This window comes from Alexandromys fortis, unplaced genomic scaffold (assembly GCF_014885135.2).
Source record: "Alexandromys fortis isolate MF-2015 unplaced genomic scaffold, M_Fortis_MF-2015_v1.1 scaffold_4, whole genome shotgun sequence".
In the NCBI taxonomy this organism is placed as follows: Eukaryota; Metazoa; Chordata; class Mammalia; order Rodentia; family Cricetidae; genus Alexandromys; species Alexandromys fortis.
The window spans coordinates 20,057,584-20,084,567 of NW_026067944.1; the positions used below are offsets into that span (position 1 = coordinate 20,057,584).

The 26,984-nt window shown below is 34.6% G+C and overlaps 1 protein-coding gene across 1 annotated transcript in view; it reads left to right on the forward strand.

The window, feature by feature from the left end:
* Positions 1–26,984, forward strand: part of Epha6 (EPH receptor A6) — an 839,925-nt gene that overhangs the window by 327,372 nt on the left and 485,569 nt on the right. Inside the window, exon 5 of the mRNA XM_050149039.1 lies at positions 8,022–8,357. Coding sequence (XP_050004996.1) covers positions 8,022–8,357 — 336 coding nt within the window. The remainder of the gene's footprint in view (positions 1–8,021; positions 8,358–26,984) is intronic.

The following is a 26,984-nucleotide window of genomic DNA, read 5'->3' on the forward strand; positions in this document are numbered from 1 at the left end:
GCTTCTTGCAGTACAGCAGGTGGATTCTTTCCTTTGAGCCTCTCTAACATTTCCTGGATGGGTGCAGGGGCCTCTCAATCAGACCCCTCTGCTCTGCTTGCCTACTCCTTTCTAAGCCTTCTTTTTATTGTTTCCTAATACTCTTTCCTGGAAACTCATGTTCTTGGGTCTTGACTGTTCACATCACAAAAATAAAGCACAAAAGCAAAGGTGATGGTCGAGCTGACTCACTCTAAACAATGTCGCAGCTATAATTTTGCAAAAGTTGAAAAGGAAGAATGAAAGCAAAACTTTTTTATTATCTCTAGCAGGCTTCATTTTATACTGTATCTGTTTTGTTATAGAATGCATCTCTAAATAGGTACTTAGTATATTGAAATATTGTAATTTCAGAAATTTACATGGCCATATGCTAAGCAATAGGTACCTGCATTAACCAATCCCAGCTTCAACAGTAAACAAGATGTCATCTGAGTTTCACCAAATCTTCTAGCCTCAGTCACCTTAATAGATATTTCAGCAGAGTTTCATTCACTAAATGATCTGCAAAATCAATCTTTATTGGAAGAGTTACTAAGAGGAAAGTCTACTAGTGATGGAGAAACAGTAAAAACCTGTTACTATTTTGAATTTCTTCATGGCTTCTGCAATGAAACATGGAAAAAATGTCCCCCTTTATACTATCAAATTGCACATAGGACACTAATAATCCAAAAGCACCCATAGTTTTAAATAAAACATTCATAATTATCCCATTATATGTTTTCCAGAAGATTTATTAATCTTTGTTAATTAGTCATTAATCATTTAATCATTAATTTATTTTGTTTGAATCTACTCATGCCTTGTTTTACTTTGTTCTGCCAAATTATGGTAAATTAATCCATCTGTATTTTTGTCTTCCAATTTTAATGGATGCTATTTTAAAGTAATTGAATCGAGTAAGAAAAGGGCTCAATGTAAGTGTACATTTTTCTTTCACGGTAATAGGTAAATTGTTTAACGCCAAAGACCTAAAAACAATTCATTTTCTGGTTTATATTTTTCCATTTATTTCTGATGTGAACAGCTATAATACATTTCTGTAATTCATTTTTGTAGCATTACCATTGATTACATGAAATAAGTCATGTGAAATACTAAGGACACTCTTTAGATTTAGGTGCATTTTTAATGCATATGTGAGAGGTATAAAAGTGATCAGTTCTGCCCGAGGAAGACAGAGTTGTCACAAAGGAGATAACATCTAAACTTGAGTAGAATTCTTTGTAATGCAGAAATTAAAGGCAATCAATAAACACAGAGGCATTCTTGGTGACATTATTTCTGGAAAGACGTGAGCAAACATCCATTCACCTCTGATAGGGTAATGATGACAGGCCGTAACCAGAAGACCACCAAATACAAAGTCCAATTTGATGAATCAGTGCATTATTTTGAGGTTACTTATATAAATGTGGGTGATGGGTACTAAAAGAAGTAAGAATGACTCAAATGCAGATGCTACAGATAAAGTCCACTCTAGCTAAGGCAACAGCTCATGAAAACTGAAAACCTAGACCTAAATACATAACACACAGAAAGCTCAACAGGCCAGAGTCTCTCTTCTAGGGAACTCATTTGATCTGAGTTCTTCCAGGTTGCTCACTGGATTCTGTCTCTACAACAGTCCTTATTCTTTATATAATTTTGAAGAGATATGACACAAGAGTATGTTGTCATTTTAGGTACTTCCTGAGGCTTTTTGTTGTTTACTTCCTGAGTCAGTAGGAACCTCTTCCAAGAATTTCCGAAGTCTTTCAAATGTACTATGTCTTAAAAAGTGTTGAAAGAAAAAATGTTGACTAATAGGGTACAACAAGAAAGAAGAAAATATTAAAGAATAGAATATGGCCAAGTTATGAACACTTATAGACAAAGTAGGAAACCTTGGATTTCGTTCCACAAATGATACTTGGTCTATTCATTTATATCTTTTATTATAAATCTTTAAAAATAATTTACAGTCTAAAATTTTATTCAATTCTTCAAACATAGTACTATTAAAATATTAATGAATACCTATTCTTCCTTTTAGAAATAATATTAGTTACTTAAATTAAATGTGAGAATAATAAAGAAAAGAAGGCAATTTGTCTTACAATGAAGGATGCAAAAAAGTACACAATGCTGAATTCTGGGTATACATAGAAGTTTCTGTCCCACCCAGTCCCACAACTGTTCAATAGCAAAGAAATACACAGAGGCTTACATTAATTATAAATGGTTTGGCCTATTGTTCGGGCTTATTACTAACTACCTCATACAACTTAAATTAACCCATAATTCTTATCTATGTTTAGCCACAGGGCTTGGTACCTTTTCTTAGTAACACATTCTCATTTTGCTTCCCTGTCTTCTGGATAATAACTGCATCTCTGCCTTTCCCCTTCTCAGAATTCTCTTGTCTGGTTGCCCTGCTTTTACTTCTTGCCTGGCTACTAACCAATTAACTTTTTATTAATCCAATATAAGTAACTAATCTTTACAGAGTACAAGTGCAATATCCCACACCATCTGAGAATCATTTACTTTGAAAATATATATTTTTATTAATTTCCATTACAGGGTTTGTCAATTAATTTTTGTAAGAGGAAGAATAGCTAATTTGTGTGCTCTAGTTTTCTTAGTTACAGTAAGTTGAAGAAAATAACTACATACAATGCTTTCTAATTCTTCCTTGCCAGATATCTATCTATGTGTAGACTGTAATGTGGTAAAGTTACAGCAAACATAAAAAGGTTCCCCCTAATATGCCATTCCTGACTGACTCTTACATAGCTGTTTTGCACTTTCTTATATTAATTGATGTGTTATTGTTATTTTTCAAACAAATTGTTGTAGTTCTTTCCTTGTTCAAGGTTGAAATCACAGGGTTTTTTTTGCCTCCATCCATTTCTAAATACATAAATATTTAATGCAGAATTTGAAAGTGAAATAAAAACAGTGCCGTGAAGTCCAATATTTTCTCAATAGATGTCCTTGTTAAATATACTTTAAAAATTTAGGCTTATCATTGAATTAACAATGCAACTGTCTATAAAAGCCAGAATCAATATTGAGAGATGACAGTATGACTTCTAAAGATTTAGCATAAGGCTGTATAAAGATTTGAGAACTTAGGATATTATTAACGCCTAAAGTTGCACTTTTTGGCTGACCTGATACATTTACCTTTATTTAATTGAAATCACAGTGAGAACACATTTACCAAAAGATTTGCTTAATCATTTCTAGAAGATCAAGTGGGTTATTTTAATGTTAATTTGATATAGATTAACATTGAAATATTAATCTATCATTTTTAACATCATCTATGTGAAAATTTTGCTTGATGCTAGGAATTAGTATTATTGTATACCTTGGATATAATAAAATAAATAGGGTAGCAACTTAAGTACTAGAAAATGGATAAAAGATACCCTGGATCATGGTGTCATAAATTGCAGTCTCTATTCTCATATATCTAACTCTGTAGGTCATCATAAGGACAGATCATCATCAAGGCAGAACATCAAAGTGGGAAGGGTGTGGGAAGCAAGTGCTCACCTCATGCCAGCAAGGACCCAGGGAAAGCAATAAAAGGACCAAACTTTGAATATCCTCCTCAAGGACACATTCATATTGACCTATTTCTTCATTTAAGTTTCAAGTAATGAGTTTGGCACCATAGCATGCAGCACATGACTTTAGATTTCAGATTTAACCATAACATTTTGGCCTAATTTTCTTTACCATTAACAACCAAAAAGTAAACAGGTCATGGTGGTGCACGCCTTTAATGCCTGCACTCGGGAGGCAGAGACAGGTAGATCTCTGTGAGTTAGAAGCCAGTCTGGTTTATTAGAGTTAGTTTCAGGACTGACTCCAAAGCAACACAGAGAAACCTTGTCTCAAAAAAAAAAAAAAAAAAAAAAAAAACCAGTGAAACAACAACCTAAAAATATAAAAATTAAATCCATCTTTAGCTGTATGTATGATAATTTAGATAGATATTTTCAAAAAAGACTTTTTAAGAAAACATATTATAATAAAAATGGAAACAAAACATCGCACAAAAGTTGAAATATAATCCTTAAACGCGCTTTACTTCTCAGTCAGTCTTTATTCATACTAGCGGTTCTCAACCTGTGGCCTGCGATCTCTTTAGGAGTCAAATGACCGTTTTACAGGTGTCATCCACAAGCATCAAATAACACAGACGTTTACATTATGATTCATAATAATAGCAAAATTACAGTTATGAAGCAGCAAAGAAAACAATCAATGAATGGGTTTACCACAACATGAGGAACATTCAGTTGTATTAATACAGTTGTATTAAAGGGTCATAGCAATAGGAAGGTTGAGAACCATTGATTTAGACCGTTCTGTAGAATTCTCGTATTTCTGCAAATGTTTTTTAGATTATAAGATTCAATGAACCAATGTTGAGGAAATGCTAGCATCAACACAGCAAAACAAATTGTATTACTTTTGATCAAGTGGCAATGGGCCAGAAGACTCTCATTTGAACACTGAATTTGGTTTTATTTGATATCATCTGGGAATTCATATATTGCACAGAGATATTTTGAAAGACACAGCTACATATAAAACAATTTTCATTTAAGAGAATAAACCATAATAAAACAAAAAGCTATCACATACCCAGAATAAGAGGAAGCAACATCTGTGGAACCTGATGCTTTCTGGGGAAGTGGAAAAGAATAAACGGCTGTCCTGGGTCTCTGGCAATTTGCTTGAACTTTGGGTTTTTATTCATTCAAAGTGTAAAGAAAAAAACCCAAATTGAGGCAAAAGATGTTTATGGGTAGAGAACCTATTTGAAAATAATATTACTAGTAGAAAGTGTAGCAAAAACTGAAGTTCGTTTTAATGTACGCTTTTTACATCGTGGATCTGATAAATGCTGCTACAGATCAGAATAATTGAGCTCTCATTATAAAGTCAGTCTGGAGGGCAAGGATAAGCATTGTCTTCTATTCAATATGAGTTATTTGTTTTCCCAAAGAAAAAAATCATCATAAGGAAATCCCTAAGAGTTTTCAATACAAATATCTCTAAATGCATTATTGCTGCCACGTTATGTTTTCAGGGTGTCATATAAGCTTTGTATAATTTATAAATGATAAAAAAAACAATCAGGCCACATTCAGAAAAGCCCAGTGACACAAAATTTATTTGAATCTGAGGATTAGAATTAATTGTTTCTCTTGGTTCCAAGTTCTAAATCTTAGTAAATGATTCAGGACATGTCATTACAGCTTAATATTTGCATGAAATCACAGTTTAGCTGGCATAATTTAACAGCAATTAAAAAGCTATTTAATCACCATGCAAATTGGTGTGAGGGCCCTTGAATAAGAAGGGTGCCTCTACTTTTTAAGTTTTTAACATATGTCCAGCAGACAGTTATATACTTGTGGACACCAATAACATAATTGGTAGTGTTTCCTAGTTGTGGAGGTATGTGTGAATAATAATTCACATTAATTATAAATAAGAGAAAAATCATCAATATGAATGTGTCACAGTAAGGTATTATTAGAAAAATGAATTTTTATCTCCCAAGCATAAATTTAGGAGGAAGATAAAACGCACATTTGATCCTGTGTTTCTCCATATTTTCCTGTCTAAAGGCAGGAAGCCCAATGATACATGAAATGACATAAAATAAAAACTCAACAACCTTTAATAAAAATTCCCATCACATTTCTAAAACTAGTGTTAGGTAATAGAAATACGGGTTTCTGGAAGATCCTGCCTATATGTGACTGACATCAGAACAGCACAAGAGGAAAGAACAGCCAGACAACACTTCTTAGTATCGCACATAGATTTATGATATGTATTCTGCTCGTTAATAGTACGTAGGAGATCATATTGCCATACCCTCCTTCTCAACTCATGCATCATGCTTTCCATTGATGTGCTTTTAAAACATATCTCTTCCATGCTTTAAAACCTTCAAGTCTGGCTGGGAAGATGGCTCACTATATAGAAAGGTCTTTTTTGTGAGGGCCTGAGTTAAAATCTATAGAACCCACATAGAAGTGGAGATGCATAGAGGAAGCTTTTATAATCCTAGCTCCCCTAAAGACAAAGAAAGTAGACAGGGAAAATACTGAAAAACTTGTGAGTTATACCCAGTTGAAAAACAAATCGAAAAGATCAAGTCTCAAAGAAATAAAAGGTAAAAACTGACATTCAAGCTTGTCGTCTGACCTCCATGTGAATTCTGTGGCATGTCCTTCATACAAACACACACACACTTGCACTATGCCTGCACACACACGCATGCATGCATGCACACATGCGTGCATGCACACACATGCACACACACACACACACCCCTACACAATTCCTTCTGTTGAACACTTGAAAATTTCTAGCTGTTCTAGGTACTGTAACTATCCTGAGTTATTTATGGCGCCCCTTGCTAGTCCTTACAACTCACTTCATGGATCCTTCATGAATCTGGTTTTCAATCCAGTTATATCCCCGTCTGTTCCATGACTTTCAAAGTTTTTTACTACAACAACATACTTTTGACCCCTAATATTCCTCCCATACTATGACCAGGTTTCTTATCACTTACAGTGCTTTCTTTTGTTGCTACGAAGTACTTAAGTTCCTTCTGATAGTTTTTTACCTCAATTTCTGCCTGTTAACATTCTAAAATTCTAATTACTATCATTTGAATCCATTAATCTAAGTGTTTTCCTTGCCTTTTTTTACTAAACATTAGCTGCAGTGAAGCAGAAATTATTTCTATCACATCTATCTTAATATCTGTCACATAGTAGTCACTAAAGTATTAATTTAATAAACAAATGACTAACTTTATATTAAAAAGATGTGTAAATCACGATTTCAATTTCTGTTCTAAGAGAATATTGCAGAATCCTCACCTACTGAGCAGTTTTTATTGACAAAAGAAATGTGAAGAACTATTCTGGATTTCTTAAAACTGATCTTCCAAGTTGTGACACAGTGTTGGTTGTTCTAGCACTTGTATAAACTATTATTTTTCAACTTTTGTCTCGTAAACAATATTCTCTCAGTACCTAGATTCCATGGTATTAAAACAGCCCTTAACACAGAGTTTGGCACTGATGAGACCCTCAGCTAATAATTTCTAAATGAATGGAGAAAAACTGAGATGGGAAGGACTCACCTGAGTATAAAGATGATTGGCGTACAAGATGATTGGTAATAAAAAGCTGTTGAGTACTATGTGAGTTGTGATATCCATAGAAAACTAGAAAAATGTGTCCTTGATGACAATTACGGGAGGTTTGGCTGAGCCTTCTTTAGGGACATTTTCACAGTTAAGACCTAGGTTACTCGTGTTTAGTGAACATTATCTAAATAAAAATATAGTGGTTTGACCTTATGCATGTGTATGGCTTCAAGTTAACAAGGCACTGCGAAAAAGTTTTTTTGCAGTCTCTGATTTCTATTTGCTTTCATTTCTAAATAATTTGACCACCCAAAATTTAAGATGCTTTTTCTCAATTTTAGAAAATAGATTCTATGAATTTGACAAAGAAAATGATGGGTGTTTTGTCTATAAAATATTGACAGTATTAGGAAGGGAGAAAGGAATCCAGTATGCTGAGTATACATACCTCAGCTGGTTTCAAATTGTAAAAATGATAATATAATTAACGAGGCTATCAGCATGTCCATCTCATAATTTATAATTTCTATCCATTACATATTTTACAGCAAATAAACCTTAAAAGTATACTTTGGAAATACATGGACTTTGACATTAAATATTGGAATTTGAACACTCAAAGACTTTCTCTTTTAACATCATCAGATATTTAAACAATTTATTATAGTTCCTGTAAGAAAATGACCTCCAACTAATGTTAAAAATCAGCAGCATGTATTCATGAAGATTTCAATGTAGCACCACCATTCCTTGTTCTATACATGTACATTTTGTTTTCTCATTGCTTTTTTTCCAGGGCCACCCTCAGCTCCTAGAAATGTGGCTTTTAACATCAATGAAACAGCCCTGATTTTGGAATGGAGTCCACCTAGTGACACGGGAGGGAGGAAGGATCTCACATACAGTGTAATCTGTAAGAAGTGTGGCTTAGACAACAGCCAGTGTGAGGACTGTGGCGGAGGACTCCGCTTCATCCCACGACACACGGGACTGATCAACAATTCCGTGATAGTACTTGACTTTGTGTCTCATGTCAACTACACCTTTGAAATAGAAGCCATGAATGGAGTTTCTGAGCTGAGCATTTCTCCCAAGCCGTTCACCGCTATTACTGTGACCACAGATCAAGATGGTAAGTCCCTTTGCTGGTCTTTTTTTTATCTGTTTTTATTATGCTTAATGTCTCTGTCAGGCTGGAATTCAGTTTAGTTGTGATGTTCATGTAATACACTACATTCCTTTTCAAGGCGAAGAAAGAGATTTGTTATATCTTAAGCAGTACGGCCAGATAAGATAAAATGCTCCTTGGTAATAGCTATTTGTCTTTTAAATATAGTCAAATACCAATATTTCTTAATAAGTGTGTACTTAATTTTGACAGTGAAAGCTGGCTATAAATAAAATGTCGCTAAATGCACTGATTTTTGATTGGTCCACTTTTGCCACCATCCTTTTTAAATATCAAATAAAACAAATAATACAATTATTTTAATTGTAATTAATGTGTATTTTAAAAACAGTCCAGCTAATATTTTTTATATGGGTCCAGCTTTACTAAAGATAATTTCCATAAACAATCATGGTATTTCATGCAGGACATGGGTCAACAATCACTAATGGTATACAACAACTTCCAAACTCCCTTCTTGTGTAGACTACCAAAATCAGAAAACCACTGTAAAATCAGATTAATGCTTGATTAAATGTTTTGAAAAGGAGGAAGAGGTCAGAGTTAGGGGTAACATTTCACAATGAGGTTGTTGTTTAACAACTTTACACAAGCCAACACTGACTTTCAAAAAATTAGATAGAAATGGCATAATTATCAATCTGAAAATCACAGTCTTTTATAAAAGGAATTGTCACTCTAGGACACTCAATGTTGTCTCTACAAAATATAGATTGTCCAATAGACTCAAAAGACTAGCAAAACCAATTTTGGAGGTCAGGTTCCAACAGGTCCCTGGTTTTAATGGTGTTAAGTCTATGTTGATGGTACAGGAGGAGGAGGATATAAAAATGAATTTAGTTTTTCCACACCACAAGGCATTTTGTGTCATGGGGGCTACATATTTCAACACCAGGTTGTCTACTAAGAGCTAACAGTATCCTTCAAAATTGGCAGAGAAAGACATTTTCTGTCATTAATCCAGCTTGGGAGACATTTATTTAGTGACACACGACCCAGCACCCCCCAAAAAGCAGTGAATTGTTCTGTGTGCTAACAACATAGCTTTGAGAAAAGTAAAACAAAATTCTGCATTTTTATAAAAGTTGATATAAAATAGTATCTCAAGCTGAACAGTCACCAGAATTTCACAGATATAAAAATACCATATTTGACTTGGCATCTCCGGCATCTTCAGCTTTCAGTGCCTTGTCTGTTCCTGTCTCTTGTCTGTTCTCTGTTTTCTACAGGATTATGTACATCCTTACCAGTATCAGCTTTCTTCCTCTTCCCCTCGTTTACCATCTCTCCCTGCTTCACAGGCACCATTTTAGGCTTTGGTTCTGGCTTTGGAGGAACAGGTTTAGCATAGCATACAGCCTTGCAGATATCTTCTCTGTGGCTCATCCTTCATCATGGCTTTATCTCCACTAACATCCAGTCCAGCTTTTCTTTGGGACACACCAGAGGTAGAGGATGCTTATTTGATCCATCCAGGGGTCTTTCTCACTGCTTCTACATACTGTTCCCAGCTTACATGTTTAACCATGAAACTATACCCCTTTGAAGAAACAGTCACACAAACAGAGATAAGTACACACACACATGCAGGCATGTATGCACACAAGTATACACACATTGAAATGATATCCTTATGAGGTTATGGAAAGTACTTAAACTGACTTAAAATGTGATAAGTTTAATTAAGTGTATCCATTATTTCACTACAGAATTTCATTCTGATGCAACCAGACAAAAACACTTGTGCCTTTTTGAGTCTTTAATTTCTCTCAAACATAATTATATTAAATAAAGTGATAAAGAAAAGATACAAAGATTTAAAGCCTCTTCTAAGAAGCAATTAGAAAATTTATGGATATATAAGGCTATAACAGAAAACATCAATAAACACATATAATACAAATTTATAAAAATAAAACTAAATTTATACACTTTGTTAGTTTCCATATCAGCTGTAACAAACACCATGAACTCTATGACCTACAAAAGTGATTTCTTTTTCACAGTGCCATAGGTAAGAAGTTATCAAAAGGACTGATTCCACCTTGAGATAGTTTTCTAGGTCTTCACATGGACAACTTCTCCCATGTCTCTACATTGTCTTTTCTCTTTATCCAGTCTCCTAAAAGTCTCTTCATGTATGGGCATCAGTCATTTAATTATCATAATCTATTTGATCTCACATTTCCTTAATAACTGTTCAAAGACTTATTGCCAAATATATCATATCACTGGAGGATGCAAAAATAGTTCAATGGTTAATAGCACCTGTTGCTTTTACAGATAACACCAGTTCAGTTTCCATCACCAATGTTAGCATGCTGACAACTCTCTATAGCTCTAGTTCTGGGGGTCCAGTGCTTTCTTCTGTCCTCCAAGGGTACGTTTACACACACAGCATACACTTATGAAAACATGCACATCATAGAAAAAGACAAGATCTCCTGAGTAAATTGGGAGCATAGGGACCTTGGAGAGGGTTGAAGGGGAGGGGAGAGGTAGGGAGAAAAATGTAGAGCTCAATAAAAATAAAAATGAAAAAAAATTAGAAAAGAGGACTAAATCTGATTTATTGGAATGCTAGTCAATATTAAATAGGTTCAAACTATCAATACATACATCTTGGATGGCCCGCAATGACATGATGCTGATTTTATAAGGCAAGCTCAAAAAGATACATTTAATATGATTCCATTTGTATAACATTTTTGAAATAAGAAAAATACTGAATTGGAGAAAAAATAGAGTAATATATTTTGGAAGAGTGATGTAGCCTGGGTAGGGTAGCAAGAAAAGACCCTATGATCATCCTGAAAACAATCCGTCTTTATACTATATGACAAGATGCTATAGGTGTGATAAATAACACAAACCACACACACACACACACACACACTGTGAATGTACCAAATGTCAACTCCAGTTTTTCTTGTTTTACTTTACTTATGCAAGTAGTTAACATGGGAAGGAGTTGAGCAAAGGACAAATAGGACCTTTCTGTCCAGCGAGTTTGGTTATTTTTAGTGACCTTCATAATTACTTCAAAATGCCAAGTAAAAATTCATTTTCCCCCAGATGCCTAATCTGATTCTTTTTTTAAGATGTTAATTTATTTATTTATTTAATAAAGATTTTTGTCTCTTCCCCGCCGCTGCCTCCCCTTTCCCTCCCCCTCCCCCATTCAAATCCCCCTCCCTCGTCAGCCTAAAGAGCAATCAGGGTTCCCTACCCTGTGGGAAGTCCAAGGACCACCCACCTCCGTCCAGGTCTAGTAAGGTGAGCATCCAAACTGCCCAGGCTCCCACAAAGCCAGTACGTGCAGTGGGATCAAGCACCCATTGCCATTGTTCTTGACTTCTCAGCAGTCCTCATTGTCCGCTATGTCCAGCGAGTCTGGTTTTATCCCAGGCTTTTTCAGACCCAGGCCAGCTGGCCTTGGTGAGTTCCCGATAGAACATCCCCATTGTCTCAGCGTGTGGGTGTACCCCTCATGGTCCTGAGTTCCTTGCTCGTGTTCTCTCCTTCTGCTCCTGATTTGGACCTTGAGATTTCAGTCCGGTGCTCCAATGTGGGTCTCTGTCTCTGTCTCCTTTCATCGCCTGATGAAGGTTAATATTCAGGAGGATGCCTATATATTTTTCTTTGGGTCCACCTTCTTATTTAGCTTCTCTAAGATCACGAATTATAGGTTCAATGTCCTTTATGGCTAGAAACCAAATATGAGTGAGTACATCCCATGTTCCTCTTTTTGGGTCTGACTTACCTCACTCAGGATAGTGTTTTCTATTTCCATCCATTTGCATGCAAAATTCAAGAAGTCCTTGTTTTTTACTGCTGAGAAGTAATCTAATATGTATATATTCCATACTTTCTTCATCCATTCTTCCATTGAAGGGCATCTAGGTTGTTTCCAGGTTCTGGCTATTACAAACAATGCTGCTATGAATATAGTAGAGCATATACTTTAGTTGTATCATAAGGCCTCTCTTGGGTATATTCCAAGTAAAAATTCTTATAGCTATGAATATGCCATAATAAAATTTTAAATGTTATACTACATGTATATGAGACAGATGAAAAAATTAAATAATATGAAATATACATAAATCCTCTTGCTGATAAATTCAGATTTGCCTTCAATCAATAAAGTCAAATAAAATATTTTGTTATGAAAATCTTTATATTTGCATCAGCAGATTATTTCAAAGGCTACTACTGCTACTAACTAACCTAACTATATAACCAAATACATTCTTGATTGTATAGTAGAAATTAAACAACTATGGTATTTAAAATATTATTTTAAAAAATATATTTATAAACATGTTTGCATAATTTCCTTCATACATACATCAGACTTTTATTTTGATTGCAAAAGCTCATTGAACCTACTTCTCCATCACAAAGAAAATAATATAATGTTTTATACTTTTTATATTTTTAATTAATTAATTTTACTTCCCTGACACAGTTTCCCCTCCCTTCTTTCTTCCCAGTCTCATCCCTCTATCACCACTCTGTTTGTATCTCCCAAACTCCTTCATTCCTTCTCCATTTCTGTTTAGAAAAGGGCAAGTCTCTCATGAGTAACAAAAAATCATGGTATATCAAGTTGCCTTAAGACTAAGCAACTCTCCATATATTAAGGCTAGGCAAGGAGACCCAATTTAAGGAAGATAGTCTCAAAAGCCTGCAAAAGAGTAGGAGAGAGCTCCTGTCCCCATGCGAGTAGTCTCACAAGAGGGCCAAGCTATATAACTATAACATATATCCCAAGTGCCTAGGTCAGTCCCACGCAGGCTGCCTGGTTTTTGGTTCAATTTCCGTGAACCCTACTGAGCCCAGGTTATATGCCTCTGTGGGTTTTCTTGTGGTGTCCTTGACCCCTCTGATTCCTACAATCTTTTTCCTCTCTTCTATAAAATTACTAAAACTTCCCCTAATGTTTGTCTGTGGGTCTGCGTCTGTTTCCATCCATTCCTGGATGAAGCCTCTCTGATGACAATTGGACTAGGCACCCATTTCAGACTACATATGTGCTATTGCCAGGAGTATAAACTGGGGACTTCCAGATTCACTGCAATTCCCATCAAAATTCCAACACATCTTTACAGACCATGAAAGACCAGTACTCAACTTTATATAGAAAAACAAACAAACAAACAAAAAACCCAGGGTAGCTAGAACAATCCTATACAATCAAAAAAACTTCCAGAGGCATCACCAGCCCGGATTTTAAGCTCTATTACAGAAATATAGTAATAGAAAAACATGATATTGGCATAAAAACAAAAGTGTGGATCAATGGAATCAAATTGAAGACCCAAATTTAAATTCACAAGCTGATAGACACCTTTTATATTTCAAAGAATCCCAAATTATACATTGTAATAGAGAAAAACATCTTCAACAAATGGTGACAGTCTTACTGGATGTCGATATATAGAAGAATTCAGCTCTATACATATCTATCACCTTGCACAAAACCCAATTCAAATTGGATAAAAGACCTCAACATAAATCCAGATACACAGAACCTGATAGAAGAGAAAGTGGGAAATAATCTTAAGTACATTGGCACTGGAGACAACTTCCTGAACAGAAAACCAATATCATAGGCACTGAAATAAACAATTAATAAATGGGACCTTATGAAATTGAAATTTTTCGGTAAGGCCAAGTACACCCTCAGTAGGACAAAATGACAGCCTACAGATTGGGAAAAGTTTTTCACCGACACCACTTCTGTAAATGGATTAATTTCCAAAATATATATAGAATTCAAAGAACTAGAACAACAAGATACCAAATAATCCAATTAAAAATGAGGTACAGATCTAAACAGAATTTTCAGTAAAAGAATCTCAAATAGCTGAACAACAATTAAAGAAATGTTCACCATCCTTAGCCATCAGGTAAATGCAAATCAAAATGACTCTGAGATTCCATCTTACACATGTCAGAATGGCTAAGATTATAAACCACAAGCAAAAGTTCATGCTGGAGCTGATGCATGTGGAGCAAGGGGAACACTCTCCACTATTGGGAGTGAAAACTTGTACAGCCACTTTGGAAGTCAGTATGGCAGTTTCTCAGAAAACTGCCAATCAACCTACCTCCAGTCATAGCTATGCTACTGTTAAGTATATTCCCAAAGAATACTCAGTCATGCCACAAGGACACGTGTTTTATACTTTTTTAAATAATATAATTGAAAATATAATACTAGAGGCTGATAAAATAGCTCAGCGGTTGAGGGCAATTATTGCTATTACAAATGACCAGGATTTGAGTGAAGATCCCATAGTAAGCAACTTACAAATGCCTGTAAATTCAGTTACACATGATCTGACTCTTTCTGGTCTTTGAGTATTGTAAAGAGGCCACTTGTTTGTTTTTCCAGCCGCCCAAATTCCCAAAATAATCACACAGAAACTATATTATTTAAACCACTGCTTGACCAATTACTTAAGTGTATTGCTAACTAGCTCTAGAATTAACCCATCTCCATTATTTTATATTTTACCACAAGGATCGTGGCCTACCTGACAACGTTTCAGTGTGCCTGTCTCTAGTGGTAGCTCCATGGGTTCTTCTTGATTCCATCTCCTTTCTCCCAGCATTCAGTTTAGTTTTTGCCACTTAGCTCTATTCTACCCTATCACGGGCTCAAGACAGTTTCTTTATTAACCAATGGTATTCACAGCATACAGAGGGGATCCCACATCATTTGAGGATACCAACACACACATGGTACACAAAAGCTTATGCAGGTATATACACGCACATAAATTTAAAAATATACAAATTAATGATTTAATGCTATTTGTAAGAAGATATATTAAACAAATAATAAGTAGTACCCATACATATATTGTACAAAGCTACCATTAAGCAATCCTCATGAGACATCTCTATTTAAGACTATTAAGAAAGCATTATGGTTTTTATTTAAGCACTAATATTTACATTATGTTTAAAGACTTTTAGAGAGAGCACAGAGATAGTCAATGAACTAAAATACTGCCATACATATTCTTAGTAAAGTCTCACAGCCAGCTTTATATGTGAGAAGGTATTCCCTTCTCATAATTTGAAGTGACACCTTCTTGTCACACCATTTTCTGTATAACCGAAGTTCTCTGATGGACAAGTTCTCAAAAATCAACTGTGTGAAATGGCAAATGTCCAGGGAATGGACAACTGTGAAATAATATAAGCTGTGGGTCTTTTGTTTATTCTTTTGTTTAATTCAAGGGATTAACACTAATGCTGAATGTTAACAGATATTAGTGTCCCAGAACCAAATTTTAAGACTCGCTGCTTTCTAACAAGTTTAAATAAAATATTCAGTCATGCTGCTTGCAGTATCTTTGAGAATGTTTTCTCAAGACTTGAAGGGTCTTTCTCACAGTTGTTTAATAACACATGATAATTTTGTCCCTAAAAAGCACAGTAAAATAGTTTGCCTTAATCATTATAAGTATATATCATTAAATTATACTAAAAATGGAAAGTGACTATAAATTCACTCACTGAATTTTTGGGAGAGTGTTCCAAGTGTACTATACTGAGAGATCAGTTAAAAACCTAACGTGTTTTGCCAATAATTTCACAAACATCCAATTAGCACTATTTAAGTTCTGCTAAGGAGAAACTCAGGGCACACTGAAAACTAGAGTATAAAAGTGGGTCTTCCCAAAAATAACATGTAAGTTCTTTGAGGAATGACTAGAAAGAGCAGGACTAGGCAAAATTATTGTGAGGCTGGGGTGAAAAAGTATAGCTAAAACAAATCACGCAAGAAATCATGCAAGAATCAAGGAACTGACATAATAACATTTCACGGAAGTACAAGATCATGGAAGAAACTGAGTATTGTAGAGTATTATTTTAAGACGTGTTACGTTTGTTTATTCTTTGGAATAATTATTTAATGATGCAGCAAAGAAATCATTTGTTTAACTCTGTGAAGCTTTTTCTACCAGATTTTTCTTCCTATTTTTTCTTTCTGCCTGACCGCCCCACCTATCCTTCCTCCTGTCTTGCTTTGGCCATTCAAATCTTTATTAGAATAAACAACAGGTTTTTAGCTTATCAGTTGTGGTTAACCTAAAATTTACAAACATAGTGAGAGTGTTTCTAAGACATCTGAAAGATTTAATTAAAAAGGCACTTATGAAAAAATGCTTCTGTAATGCTAAGATCACAGTAAGAGTAGAAAATAATAATGCAGCTTATGAGGTTGTACTTTGTGTATGAGTACGGAAATAAAATATAAGCCAAAAGTATGGAGATATTTGAACTCTAAAACTATATAAAATTTTACATTAGACACAAAAACAAATTTTAAACAAAATTTAAGAAATTTTAGGAAAGCCACTTAAAGGATTACTCTTACTTATAATTAAGCTTTTTTTTTTTTTTGTTTAGTTTTGTTTTTTGAGACCAGGTTTCTCTGTACCTTTGGACACTGTCCTGAAACTAGCTTTTGTAGACCAGACTGGTCTTGAACTCACAGAGATCCACCTGCCTCTGGCTCCTGAGTGCTGGGATTACAGACATGTGACGCCACTGCCCAGCTATAATTTCTCATTTCAGTACGTCCATGTGTAGTTGTTAGGTTCTTGGAGGAGGACGGAAAGTACTAAGGCTGAGATGCCTCATAAATGGCCTGAGAGTTGTTAGAAATGGCTTCAGAGTTGTCCTAGAGTTCTACAGTTTGACCTCTACCAAGGCTTGGCAAACTAAACTAAGCAGACTAAGCCTCTCTCTCCTTTCATTCTATATCCACTCCAGTGCTAGGATTGAAGGTGTTGCGACTCCCTAGGACTGGGATTAAAGGTATGAGCCACCATCACCTAGATTTTTTCTACATTGATCTTGTGTAGCCCAGGGTGGCCTTGAATTAACAGAGTTCCTTCTGCCTCTCTCCAAAATCTTGGGATGAAAGTTGTATGCCAGCACTTACTGACCTCTAGTAGTTTAGCTTTGCCTTTCTGATATTCAGGCAAGCTATATTTATTGAAACAGAAATAATATATCATTATATTTAGGATTTATGAAAAACATAATCTCTGGTGTAGTCAGAGGTTGCTTATTCATTTCCCAACCACTCAGACCCAAAATAATCACACAGAAACTGTATTAATTAAAACACTGCTTGACCCATCACTTAAGCATATTGCTAGTTAGCTTTTCTATCTTAAATTAACCCATTTCTATTATCTAACAAACATGACTGCAAGTTTGACTATTATAAATAACTATCTATTAACCTGTATTTCTTAATTATACATTACATTTTAAGCTGCACAAATAATATTTTAAGAAAGATCAGAAATACATATATAACAAAAGTGACCTTAATTTTGCATCAATAAACCAAGATCCATACCATTGCCAAGTATTCATCTCTATAGCATATTGCCCTTTAAATGAAGAAAAAAAAATTATAAATAGTATTTGGGAATTTGGGCATAGTTCTCTCCAAACTGCTTCCTGCTTTTTGTTGTGTGAAGTAATTTGGGGGTTTTTCATGGAGATGTTTCGGGTGTTCTTGGTCCATCAAACCACACTAGTATGGAAGGAATTTACAGGTTCTCATCTTCTGTGGAAACAAAAGTAGAACCTCTTTTCCAAAGCAACATATCCTTAGGCCCAAATTTTGAAGTCAAGATACATTTAAAGTGTGTATGTTGCTTTAGCTTAACAGCCCATACAATAAAATGTCTCTCTATACTTAATTCATTCACAGTCAAAAAATTCAAAAAAAATCACAGTAATATACATAATCCTGAGACTTTGTGTATTTTCCATCTTTATGCTGCTTATTTTTCTTTACACATTTATAATGTATTCTTGTCCGCACTCTGTATCTTTAAAGACTTTATTTTATTTGAACAGAAAGGGTGCGATGATGTGGAAAGTCCTTCTGTATATGTGTTGCTTCTTTTGGTTAATGAATAAAAAATCTGCATTGGCCTGTGATAGGGCAGAGTAGAAACAGGCAGGAAACCTAAAATGAATGCTGGGAGAAAGAAGGTGGAGTCAGTGAGATGCCATGTAGCCAGATGAGACAGACAGATCCAGGAACTTTACCAGTAAACCACAAACCTCATAGCAAAATATAAAATAATAGAAATGGGTTCATTTGAGATAGAAGAGCTAGTTAGCAATATGCTTACGATTAGGTGATTGGCCAAGCAGTGTTTTAATTAATACAGTTTTGTGTAATTATTTTGGTTGTGAGCAGCCAGGAACAAATGAGTAGCCTCCAACTACATCCTATTTCTTAGCTTTACTAACAATTCTCAGAGCTTCAGCCTTGTGGATCGGGTAATATATTACTCAATTGACTTTGCCAACCAGTGGGAGGTATATGTGCTATTGTTTTAAATTTTAGACTTTACTTAAATGCACCAGAAACATTTTTCATTTTGGTAGCAAAACAAGAAAGCAACACCAAGAAATCATTTTATTTTAATTTTCAATTTGTGATGAAAATAAATAAATAAATAAATGAAAACATAAAATGTGTAGTTCACCACAAAGTAATTTTTCAGGTAGAAGTAAAGAATTTATCATTAATAGTCAAACAAATAAAATGTGTTTATAGAAATCCTGACATAGCCAAAGCATGCTTACTGTCAAAGATATGCCTCTGAAAATTAATTCTACTCTTGGTGCTAAAAGTTGAAGCAAGTTTTCAAATTCTTTATCTTCTTAAAATAAATAAATATTCTCTACACCTGGGTGACTATTAAGTATAGTCTTCCTCAGATTCAGTTTTTCATTGTGAATTTCCTATCTTTGCTCTGGCAGCTGTAACTAATTGCGCTGAACAGAAACATATTTAAATCTACAAAATGTATTTAAAAACCTTGTATGTCTCTTTTTATTTACAGTTCACTGGTGTTCAGGAATACAACCTGCTTAAAATATCAACTGCAGTGCCTTGTTGAAAAATGTAATGAGGCATGCATGACACATCATTCCTTTATATGCTTGCACTTTAATGTTCTTTATCTTTGGAAACCTATTTCCACCACCATTGTTTAAAACAAATGTTGACAACAACTTCTCTCTAAAACTAGTGCTATTCTATTTAAAGTAAAACAAAAATGAAAGCTCTAAATATTTACTAACAATACACTGGCTACCAGACATTAGTAGAAAGTGTTGTTTAAAATAAAATAAAAAAAAAAACAACAAAAGCAATAACTTTGATTTGACCCAGATGTGATGTTGGCATTTTATGCTCTATTTTTTCATGTTCTTACAACCTAATCAAATAACAGAGTCTACAACTATAGACTTGTATTATATCTTGTAATATCTTGTATTAAAGTGTGATATTTTCTGTCTCCTCAGGAAAAGTATTGCTCTCTGGAAAAGTGCACTGAATATTTTATTTATTGAAAATAATTGAAATGTCAGTATATTTAGTCATTACTAAATAACTTTAGAAATCTAGCAAATATTAAATTATGTTAGAGTCTGTAATTGTAAAGTTTATTTTTACTCCTGAAAAACATCAACTTATTTCCAAACCTAATGTCTTCTAGTGTCAAGCATCTTTTGGGTAATTTGATGTAAAAAATACTTTGGATTTTAGAAATTAATTTTCTGAGAAATTGTCAGGAAATGGGCACCCAGTCAGCCAGTAAAAAAAAGTGAGTAATTCCTTCTGAACACGTATGGACACACTGATATATGCTACAGCTTCCTGAAACATGTGTGTCCATTTCATTTTTTAAGTCATATTTTATTTTTAAAAATTTCACACATATACCAAGTGTATATTATTTTATCTACAACATACTATGTCCTTTCTACCTCCCCCAGGACACAACAACCCATTTCCCTTCAACTGTACTTTCTATTTTATATTATTATTATTATTTATTATTATTATCATTATTGTATTATATCCTTGAGTCCACTTGGCACTGGCCATGTGCATATGGCTGTAGAGCTATCCCTGGGGTGCAGAAAACCTACTAGCATCCACATTCTCCAAGCAAAGGAACTCAAAAGAACTCTAGCTACTGGCTCCATAGTGATCAGGAGTTAGATTACAGGTCTTGTTAATTTTTTTAATACATTTTATCATCTTTCTAGTTTTATTAAAATTTATCTTTCCTCATTTTACATTGCTATCCCCATCCCTACTCCCTCCCCCCTCCTGCCCCACCCTTCTCCTCTCACCCACCATCCACTCCTCAGAAAAAGTAAAGCTTTCCATGGGGAGTCAACAAAGTCTGACACTTCATTTTGAGGCAAGACCAAGGCCCTCCTTCCTCTATCAAGGCTGAACAAGCTATCCCTCTGAAGGATATTCCCAGATGCCAGTTCAAGCTCTAGAGATATATCCTGGTCTCACTGCCAGTGGAGTCACAGACTTCTCAAGCCTTACTCACAACTTTCCCCCACATTCAGTGGGCCTAGTATGGTCCTAAGCAGGTTTCCGTGCTATCAATACAAAGTAAGTGAGCTCTCATTAGCTCATGTCAGCTGTTTCTGTGGGTATCACCATCATGGTCTTGACACCCTTCTCATATTATTACTTCTCCCTCTTTTGGACTGTATCTGCTTCTATCAGTTGCTGGTTGAAGGTGCTATGATGAAAATTAAGATGATCATCAATAAGGAGTCCTTTTCACTGTTGCTTAGTCTTACCTGGAGTCATCCTTGTGGATTCCTGAGAATTTTCCTAGTGCCATGTTTTTCACTAGCCCTTTGATGACTCCCTCAATCAAGATATCTTTCCTTGATATCCTTCTCTGTCCTTCCCCCTTCTTGAGCATGCAAATCCCTTATGGTCTCCTCCTCCCTCCTTTTCTCTCCTTCCCCCCTTCCACCCTTCTTTCTCCCCACAATATGCCCAGTTTTTTTTTTCAGGGGATCTTATCTGTTTCCCATCATCTCATATGAATACCAATGGAGGACAAATACAATGTGTTATTATACATAGAATAAACTACCCTACAACAAGCCTCTGTAGACTATATTAGTAAAAATTAGGAATGATATTAGTTAGTCTTTCCTTCATATCTTTAATCAATTGCAAAATATTTATTTAATAGTTATTTCTGACAGAATCTCTTCTGTGCTCTAACACTGTACAATACAAGAGACAAGTTAAGTTAAAAGTATCTTTGTTTCGTAGTCACTATTCACAAACATACTCCCTGGGAAGAGAAACTGTGTAGAGTAAGATATTTAGATAAAATGGTTATTATACAGAGTAGGCAAAAGTCTCTCTTGAAATATAAAACTTGAGTAGCTCATGAATCTACAAGAAAAGCATGTAGATACATAAAAAGACTATGGCAGAAAGTGGTCACTTAAAGGGCAAAGTTTTAAATTCAAACACGGTGTCTAGAAAGTAACAAGAAAATAGTATTGCATGTGTTTTCCTTGGCAAATGCTTATTTCATCTGCATTAAGACCTCTGGTGCTAATACGTACAGACTTTAAAACAAAAGGCCCTCATCAACAGTAAACTAGCTTTTATTACAGGAATGTTCTGTGTTTCAGGAAAACAATGTGCTTATTCTTCAGTTGATTTCAAGCTACTGCCTTTTAGGGTCATTAACTGCTTCCTCTTTTGGATATTTTGCATATTTGCAAAAAAAAAAAAAAAAGAGCCCTGGTAGTAGGGAAAACTAAACTGAAAATAAGTGAACGAGATTGTAGCCTGCATTTCCTTTACCTGGCACATGATATAAAGCATGGCTATAGGCTAAGCAGATGGGCAGCAGTGACAATGCAACTCTTTGCTTGAAGAATGAAGGTCATCTTGATTTTATGGCTAAAGTATACACAAAAATTGATTTGGAAAACCAAGTTAGCTCTGATTATATTTAAGCACTATATTTTAGCTGCTTAATATTTTCTGAAAATATTCATTTAAGGTAAATATTCATATACATTGGAAGCACATTAATTTATCCAAAATACAAAGTTTATACGTGTGTATGTATTACCTTTATCATTATTAATATGTTATATTCACTTATTTATCATAAATCCCTCAATTACATAATTTAAAAACCAATTACTGATCTTTTAATCCACCTAAAATTCCACAAACCATCTTTAGTTCAAGGAGTGTTTTCTTGCCATATTTTCCTCAGCATTTTCTATTTGATTTTGATTCTGAAACAACCAGTACCAGCTCCATGACCTAGTACTGCACATTAAAAAAAGAAAATATGTTGTCCTTCTAAATAAAGCAGGGGCAGGGACCATGAAAAGTACTATCCCTTAAAGCTCTTTGCCTCTGTGATTTTTCTCCCGGTGTATCATGGGGCTTCTCCTGTTAAGGTAAGGAAACTCTACATTAAATACGGTGAAACCAGATTATGAGCATGAAGTTTATGATTCATCTTTATATGGCCCAATTTAGTTTTGCACAACTATAACATCTTTTAATTCTTCTACAAGATCATTTTTTTTCTAATTGTCTTAACCTCCCCAGGTGTCTCAGGGAGTCTGAACTGAGAAATATAAACTATACAAAGTTAAATTGCAGAACGATAGGTCTTCATTCACCCAGGGGGTACTCCCTCCAGAGATAGCTGCATAGGCTGAATGAAGGAACTCCAAGTTAAAGTAGAATAAGGCTCATAACCCCAGTTTCCTTTTGTATTCATGATGACCTTTGCTGCACTAGTGGTCTGTGAAAACTCCTTCTTAGAAACTTCTGTTAATTTGCAAAGGACTGAGTGAGTATAATAGTGACTTTCTTTGGCTGTGAGAAAACACCTTGACCAAGGCAACACAATTGAACGTGTTTGATTAGATTCAAAGTTTCAGGAAGAGTATTAGAAGCAATAATGGAAAAATAAAGACATCATAGCAGAAAACAAAAACAATGATCTTATAAACTGATTGACCCATTAGCTTGGGCTTCTTATTAACTCTTATAACAAATATTAGCCCATTATTCTAGTATATGTTAACCACATGATTTGGTACCTTTTGCGGCAAGGTAGTCACATCATCCTTCTTCTGCAGCTGGGAAAAGGACTGCAGAGGAATGGGCTTCCTTCTTCCCAGCATTCTCCTGTTCCCATTAACCGGTCTTTGTTTCCTGTCTGGTTGTCCCGCCTATACTTCCTGCCTGACTACTAGACAATCAGAGTTTATTTAAAATATAATTTACATATTATAGAGACCGATGTCCCAGATCAGGCCTATATATTTTTTTCATCTGCATTTATAGTACAGGAGACAATTTCCAAAGTGGGCTGATATGTTAGAGGCTATTGGCTGAAGGAGTTCACATAGCACCTCCCTCTTTTATATAAATAAGAGAGTTCTAAGCCTAATAAAAAATATATACAATAAGAACAAATATCAAGTATTTTCCAGGGAAAAGAAAGGTCAAAAAAACATACATAAACATTAGAATGACAACCAGCATATACAACATCAAACAAGAAACATATAAATGTTTCAATAGTTATCTTATCCTATAAACCAAGAATGTCCGTTTGCTTCTTGACCATTTTGACCCAAATAATCAAACAGATACTATATTAATTACAACACTGTTTGGCCTATTACCTCTTATTAACTATCTCTTATATCTTAAATTAATGCATTTCTATTCTAAAAGAAACAGGAAAGTGTATACAAGGAAGTCATTGGCATGGACTAAAATAAACAAATAATATATTTGAAAACAAAAGAAACACAGGCAAAAATTAAATCAGTTGCAAGCTGTAAAGAAAAGTATCAGCTAGTCATTGCAAGTTTAATCAACAGTAAGGAAGAATAGAGAAAAAAGTAAAGATGAAACAGAGAAAATAACACAGAAAAGATATGGTGTAATTAATACTCAGAATGCAATGTGTTAATTATATACATAGAATTTGAGAATCTGTATAAAATGATTTTCTAGTAAAACCCAAGAATCCACTCAAAGTTAAAGAAGTTAAAAGTAGATACAGTTGTATGAAACTGAAATTTTTACTAAAGGACTGTTAGTGCCGAAGCTGAATTCCTTTGCAAATTTAAGAAGATTAACTTATATCATTTATAGAGTGTAGGAAAGTAGAAAAGATTAGATATGACTTATACTACATCAAAATTACATAGCACTTTACAAGTAAGCATTTAGAAGATGCTGGTGACTATCAATGAGTACATAAGTAAAATCTCCGCTTCATTCAAAAAATACAGATTTTCTAACTTTATATAATCTATTAAAACTTTAAAGAAGGAAAAAAGAATAAAGCAAAGTAATAATTTCAAATAGCTAGACAGAATTAAATGGTGGGACTGGAATGGCTCCACAGTTAAGAGTCTCTTGTAGAAGATTCAAGTTCAGTTCCCAGCACCCATATTATGAGCTTTATAACAGTGTGTAACTATAGCTCTGGAGATATCTAACATGCTCTTATGGCCACTGTAGGGACTCTCACATATATTCTCATAGTTACACACAAGCACATACACATAGGATAAAATAAATATTTAAAACTTAGCTAAAAGTTCACATATTCTGAAATCCTATTTTAGCTTCCCATACAGGTTTTACCATAGACCTTATCTGAATATTTTAGGCATTCCAGAAAATGTCCATAATGGCAAAATTTGTGTAATTGTTTTAGAATTTGAAAAGGTATCTCAGTCATTTTCCCCACATCCAACTCCATATTGTTTAGTGATTTAAAGCAGAACAAAAATATAAATAAATAATATATAAAATTCTTGATGGTTTGGGAGAATTGAAAATATGAATCATAAATACCAGCATATGTAAGTATGAACTATTTTCTTTCTTTAGATATATCAACAAAAACACTTCATATTCTTTTTTTTTTCTCATGGTATTTCTATTATTTTAACCTCATTTTCCCCTTTACCATGTATTTTAATCTTATGTTTATTACTTAAGATTGAGCCTGTGAGACTTTTTCCATCATGACTGGTTTGTGCCCTTCAGACAATCAGTTTATTCCAGGAAGAAATACTCTCCAAAGACAATTAAATATTCAGCTATTGACTGTATGCCCAGTGTGGACTGGAGTTACCCAGTGCCCTTTACAATTTCATTCACTCACTGCAGAGTTGAACAATACCATATGCCATTTAGTTACTCAGTAAATGAATGCTTAATGAATTGACAATCATTTACTAAGCCATCATATGTGACTATCATGTTCCATCTCATCTTCTAATTAAGAAATATAGTATGGTCAGCCTCCAAGACTTAGTTCAACCGGGCACTTGATATTAGCACAGCAAGCAAGACTGTAAGGGAGAGATTAAAAGTCCAGTTTATGTTACGTGTTAAATTATAGCATGCTGATTTAAAATGTTTTACTTAAATGAAAAGACATGAGGTGGAATACTTCCTGTAGGAACTTTACCCTGAATGACTCTATAAGTCGTTGTAAGCATGGCAACCTTGGGATCAGGACGTCACAGAGAAGAACAAATCCTCACCCCCTGTCTCTGAAAGGATCATAGAAAAGCCCAGAGTCAGAGGTTTGTTTGAAAAATGCAGAATCACACTCGTGCCATTTAGGAGAAAATTTTACACATTTTAAGATGAGGTCTTAGTAACAATAACATTTTGTGCTTCTTCAATGATAAGCCATGTTGGATAAAATGTTCTCAATATCAAAGATGAGATTTGCCAGAGGGAGGAGTTTACTCTCAGATGTTGTTCTTTTAAAGAAAGCTTCACAGAAACAGGTCCCACCTGGGAACAAATTTACCTGGCACTGCAGGAAGATGCATGATTTTGATAGTAATTTCTATGTAGCCATTACAGTGGAATACTGGTTGTCTTTCCAGAGAACTGTCTTTGAGCCCTAAGCACTTTTTGGTCAAGCCTTGAGGATTTAACTACAGGGTACAGTTATAAAAGTGTTTCTTTTTTTTTTTTTTTTTATCAATCTGAACTGTTGAATTCTTAACTGTAGCCCATTTCCACTTAGATTTTGAAATCCATAAATGTCAGTCACCACATTTAGGAACTAAAATCATTGGCACAGGAATTGAAATGAAGAGTGATAAATCAAGCCTGCCAGTGGCTACCGCTTCTGCCAGATGCAAACAACACGACCAGTCTCTAATAGTCTTGTGTGTCTAATTTCAAATTAAGTGTGACGAATTAAGCAGGAAGTTAATTACTATGCTGAAACAAATAGTCTGATGTTGATTGGAAAGGGCATCATAAAGTTGTGTTTTACCTTAACAGAATGTGCAGCAGAAATATTGGAAAATAGAGATGTACAAATAACTATTAGTTTAGGTGAAAAGGTGGGGTGGTGCTAACATTTATATCACATCTGGTTTAATGAGTCCAGGAATGTGAAATATAGACTTCCTCCGAGAATACTTCGTTATTACAAAATCAAAGCCATAACTGAGCAGGAGCACATGCATTATGGGGTCTGCATCAAAGATAAAGTAGTGGGTGGTTTAGAATGAGATATATACCTCTACCAGAAGGAGATTTGAATCCTGTCAGTTCTAGTCTGGACAGATGAGTTTGAAGGAAGAATTATACTTTAGGTGCAAGTGACCTTAAAGACCTAGAAATGT